Source organism: Impatiens glandulifera, chromosome 6, assembly GCF_907164915.1.
Source record: "Impatiens glandulifera chromosome 6, dImpGla2.1, whole genome shotgun sequence".
NCBI lineage: Eukaryota > Viridiplantae > Streptophyta > Magnoliopsida > Ericales > Balsaminaceae > Impatiens > Impatiens glandulifera.
Window position 1 is genome coordinate 26,200,169 of NC_061867.1, and position 5,692 is coordinate 26,205,860.

Consider the following 5,692-nt stretch of genomic DNA (forward strand, 5'->3'; position numbering starts at 1 on the left):
CTATCCTCTAATCAACTCAACACATCCTAAACAAAAAACTCTCTTGAAATCTCTTGAACTCTCCCTCTCTCTCTTAGCAAAAGTTAGAATCATGCCAAGTCGAACCTTAGGAAACTTCTTGAGCATCGATTTCGAATCATGTATGGAACATTGGGACGGAGAAACAAAAGAGATTATGTTTGAATCTCTCATTGACACCGGTCTTCGAACCTTTCTCGAAGAATCCGGTCCCATACTGATTGAGGATGTTAAGACCTTCTTCAGAAGCGCTTACATCAGAGGCAACTATATCGTCTCCACGGTGAGAGACCACACTTTCTGGCTTGATGAAGCCGAATTTGCCAACATGTTCAACTTGCCCACAAAAGGGTTTTCTGACTTCCCAACCCAGGTGGGAAGTACGACAGCCGATCACGCACTGTTCTTCTCTGGAACCGATGTTCCGGTGGAAAACCATGGGTTAAAAACCTGCCTTGCTCATCACATTCAACTCCTTCTTGAGATTGTAACCCGCTCCATCATCTGTCAATCCCCGAATCAACGCTACTCCAAGAAAACATACGACATAATGACCCATATTGTTAGCAACACGACCATCAATTGGTCAACGGTCATTTTTCAGAATCTGAAAAACATAGTGCTAACCAAGAAAGGTCTCGGTTATGCTCCTCACATCAGCCGGCTTATTCTCAAATACCGCCTAGAATTTGGACCGGGCACACCAGCATCTCCTTCGAACATTCTTGACATGGATGGGGTGGAAGAAAGGTTTTCTAGGGTAGTTATTACTTAAGTTATATCTTTCCATCTTATGTATGTCTATTTTCACACCGATTTATCTTTCGGTTTCTATCCTGTAACGTTCCTTCAATATAATTCTATTTCAGTCTAAATAACCGGGTCAACATAATAATCAGAACATCCATCTAAGTAACCGGTTAATATTTTCAAATAACCGCGCTCTTATCCGGTCTCAAAGAAAACCGCTTAAACTCAAAAGATTGCAAAAATTCTGCTTATTCAAATAACCGGTTAAATTTCGATAACCAAACTCTCCGGTTAAAATAAAAACACCGTAGCGTCATCAAAGTCAAAATCAAAAAACTTTGGAGGGAAATTTCCTGCCCAAAGAGCTTCCGTTCAAAATTACCGCTCATTGATTTGGCGCCCGTAGTTTGCCGCCTTTTGGCTTCCCGCCCCTTGATTCGCGCCTCTTTGATTACCTCCCTTTGATTCCCGTCGTTTGGATTACCGCCTTTTGGCTTCCCGCCCACAGATTGCCGCCTTTTCGGCTTGGAGGGAAAACTCCCGCCAAGAGTTGATGGGACGGTTGAGTTTCCGAACCGCACCTATAAAAGGGGCTCTTGGCCATTCCATTTCACTCTTACGCGAAACAGTTTTCTCTCTCTAAGCTCTCAAACTCTCTCAGCGGTTATTCACTCTCGTGTTTTTCAAACCCTCTCAGTCATCTAAGATGGGTCGCAATTCGGCTTTGTTCAAGCACATCATTTAGGTGGACTTTGAGGAGATCCGCCAAAACGGTTCGGTTGAGGCAAAGGAAGTCATTAACCGGATTTCCGAAGCCGAACTTGTGCATTTTCTGGGCGGTCCCTTTGTTCTGTACAGAGAAGCGGTTGAAGAATTCTTCGAAACCGCAACTCTCTCTAATGACAAGATAACCGCAACTGTTAGAGGTACTCAGTTCGAGTTATCCGAAGAATCGGTTGAGGAGATCCTACGTCTTCCAACGAGTGGCCACAATGCTTTGATGGAACTAGATCCAACAACATTCGAGGCGGCTTGCCAGATTCTCTCTGCAAACACGGAACCTGTGAAAGTATCCGGTAAAAAATCAACTCTACGACCGGAATACATACCGCTTTGTGACATCTTCACAAAGTCAGTTCAGGCGAGAGGTGGAAACTACGATAACCTCACCAAGGCCAAGATGGAGATGCTAATCGGCTTGCTGGAAGGAACGAAAGTCAACTGGGCGAAGGAAATCTTCCACAACCTGAAAGATATGGTGAAACCAGATTCAGCCCGGTCATGGGGATACGCCATTCCCCTTAGTAAAATAATGTCCCACCTTAACATCAACACCGACCCCGGTATTCTTCTCTCATCAAGCAGGTTGATAAGATCCAAACATTTCCGGGAGAGGGAGCAGCCGGCCCCCGGTTCTACAAGTGGCCGAAAGCGGAAATCTACCGCCAAGAAACCGGCCCCGGCAAAAGACAAGTCCGGAGGCAAAGCTAAGGAGAAGATAGTATTCATGGAACCGCCAACAAGAGATGAGGAAGAATCGACTTCCACGTCTGACCGAACCGGCTCACAGAAAACCGATGAACATCCTTCCGATAGAGAAGGACCGAATGAAGAAGAACATTCGGGTACAAGTCCTAACAATACTGGTGCGGGCGCAAGCCTTGAGAACACCGGTGCAGACAGCCGCGAGGAGGAAGAGACTCCCATTGACAGCGACTAGAAGAAGGCCGAAATTATAGCGAGTCGAATCCTGGAGGAAATTGAACTACGAGTTCAAACGGTTGCCGCATTATACTGGGAATGGCACGAGTACCGATGCGACAAATTTTACAAACACATTATGCCGGGCCTAACCGATGAGCAATGCTTCAGAAGGATGAAGGAGATGGAGGAAAATGTCATCAGCCTCACAAACGCCGAAAACCCTAACAACGCCATGGACCGACACGCAATCGTGAAACAGCGTGCTCGGTTACAAAAGCTAACCGTCCGTATCCGAAAGCTTACAGAGAGGTACGTTGTGGGAACACCGATGGCTAACCTACCGCTCTTGGTGTTAGAAAAGCTTGAGATAGCGAAAGGAGTATTCGATGCAGAAATTGATCGGCTTGAAGCGGTGTACAGACAGCGAGAAAAACCGCACTCTCCAGCTCCTAAGACCAGTAACGGTCAGAACCGAAGTGAAACGCCTACTCTAGCGGATCCGGCCACAAATGAAACCGACGAAAGGATAGAAGCTCCTTTCACCGAGCAACTTGTAACCGGGCAACCTGGGGTTTCCGAACCGGGCATTACAGAAGAAAGGGTTAAGTCCCTTATTCAAGAGTTTGACGACTCAACGGTTCAACCATTACAGGAGAAAATCAAGAAAGCCGTGCGCAGTACACTCTTGTTCGCCGAAAAGAAGAGGGATGATGTCCTAAAGGCAGAGGACCTGATAACGGTCATCGAAAAAGAATACGAGGACGACGTAATTCTGCACAACGAGCATTATCAACAAACCGAGGACTTGGAAGAAGAGACCTCAAGGATAAAAGATGACATAGATCGGTTTGAAAGGGAAACCGAGCAACGATTCAAAGAGGTTGATGAGGACCTAAGGCGGTCAAGAAATGAAGTCGGTTCAACACTTGACAGGGTCACGGATCTGAAAAGAAGAATGCAACCCTTGAAGACCGCAACGACAAGCTCGAAGCCGACCTCAAGGCGCTCACCGCACAAGTAGATGAATTAATCAAGGCCAAGTTGAATGTTGATACAGCAGTTGAGGAGGCAAACGCCCGAGCGGCAAAGGAAGTCCAGGATGCGCTGGACGAAGAAACACGGAGAGCAAAGGGGACACCGCGTCTGACAGAAGAAGAAATAGCCGAGCGCGAACGTAACACAGCGGCTAAATATCCGGGACTTGCGAAGTCCATAGCAGTTCAAGCGGCCAAAGATGCAGAGCGGTTAAACGCACAAAAACAAGGGTTCGAAGAATATGCCAGGGCTCACAAAAAGAAAAAGGCGGCCCCTTCCTCTTCGGTTCCGGCAAAACGGAAAAGGAAAACATCAAAGAAGGCTCAAGTAGCCGGGATGCAGGAAAGGATCACTGAAACGATTATTGAAAATCAACCGGACCCGGCTACTCACACCGAAGATGAGGATGAAGAGCATCTGGAGCAGCGTTCTACAAGACAGCGAGTCTCCGATACGGTTCCAATCAGCACGATTAGTCAACCGCAAGTTGGAGGATCATCCTCAAGACCGGATCAACCGAATAAGAAAACACCCACCAAGAATATGATGGACGACTTCACGTTTTCCGAATCAGAATAGGGGATTTACTTTCTTATCTTATGTTTCTTTCGGTCTATTTCGGTTACTTTCATACATATATAAAGTTATTTTTGAAACCGGCCTATACTTGCATTTCTACATGATTTTGATAATTTTAAATAAAATAATCAAAAATGGAGAAATTGATAAGATAAAAGATTAGATTTTTCCAAAATTTTTCTCAAAATTTTTCCAAATTTTTTGAAAATTTCTCCCAAGTCAGTTTCAAAAATCCGGTCAAATAAAGACCCGGCCTACGTTTGCAATCTTACATGATTTTGATAATATTAAATAAAATAATCAAAAAGGGAGAAATTGTTAGATAAAATTAGACCGGTTCACAGAACTTAACAAATAAACCTTCCATGCAGGAACAAAGGAACGGAATCGGTCAAACAAATGAACCGGTTAAGAAGATTAACCGGTTAAGCTATTAAACCGACCAGGAACATTCGAAACATGACCGCACAAAGAAAGGATCGGCCAAATCTAAAAACCGGAAACACCAGACAGCCGATCAGCTAGAAGGCAAAGGAATAACCGGAAGCTGTCCGGTTAAACCAATTACACCGGAAGCCATCCGGTGAAAAGCCAAATGACCGACCAGCACAAGAAGTTACTTTGGGTATCTATTGAGAATGATACCAAAGGAACAGACTGAAAATTTCCATATCCATACAAGTCTGAGGAAAGTCTGCAGGCTGTAGAAGACAGTCCTACAGGATCTTTCCACTTTCAGGATTAATCAGAGGCAATCTTCCAAGTACAGACAACTGTCTATCCGACAGTTACCACATTGTGTAAAAGACAAACCTAGCAGGTTTGTCTTACACACCGGAAGAACAGACTGCAAAGTCTGTAGAGTTGACCGCCAGGTCTGAAAAGATAACCGCAGGGTCTGAATCACTGAACCTCTGCTCAGCCAATCAGATTCAAGAAAGTGAAATATGACCGTTCGCATATTTCACCTATAAAAAGGAGCAGCTGAAGAGGAGTAAACGTGGGACACAATACGCGACAAGGGACATAGTGAACATTTAATCTACAAGTGAAAAGAGTGTGTTCTCTCTCTAGAAAAAGCCTAAGTGCTAAAGTTGAAGTGTGTATTTTACAATTTCGGTGTAAATTGTAAGGGTGTTATCGAGCAGGAAATAAGTCTCGATCGGATTGTATTTGTATTCCTTAGTGAATATCCTTCTCGCGGTTTCGAGAGGAAGGGGTGACGTAGGAGTTTTTATCTCCGAACATCCATAAAAACATGTCTTGCTATTTACTTTCTGCTGGTTTTACATTCTAACCGACCCATTCTAACCGACCTACACCATTTTGACCGACTCTACACTATCTAAACCGAATCACCAAGTTACAAGAACCGACCCATCAATTTCCAAACCTGTCCTATTCAAAACCGGTTCTGCCTATCTTGTAAGTGTGCCGCTTCAACCTGAAATAAAACTCTTCCGCGCTTGAACTTGGTTCAAGGGTTTGTGACAGTTTGTGTAGTATTGAAACCCCGGTGTTAATCTCTAACCGAATTAATCACCACCTTTTGAGTGAGACGCGCTAACCGGCCCAACCCCGGTCCTCCAGACGCGACCTAGATCCT

At 44.8% G+C, this 5,692-nt stretch overlaps 1 protein-coding gene across 1 annotated transcript; it reads left to right on the plus strand.

The window, feature by feature from the left end:
* The first annotated feature begins 2,608 nt into the window (after positions 1–2,608).
* On the plus strand, positions 2,609–4,086 carry LOC124943420 (stress response protein nst1-like). The gene is made up of 2 exons (XM_047483924.1): positions 2,609–3,352; positions 3,406–4,086. Exons 1-2 carry the CDS (start codon positions 2,609–2,611, stop codon positions 4,084–4,086), a joined length of 1,425 nt encoding a protein of 474 aa, XP_047339880.1.
* The last annotated feature ends 1,606 nt before the right edge of the window (positions 4,087–5,692 follow it).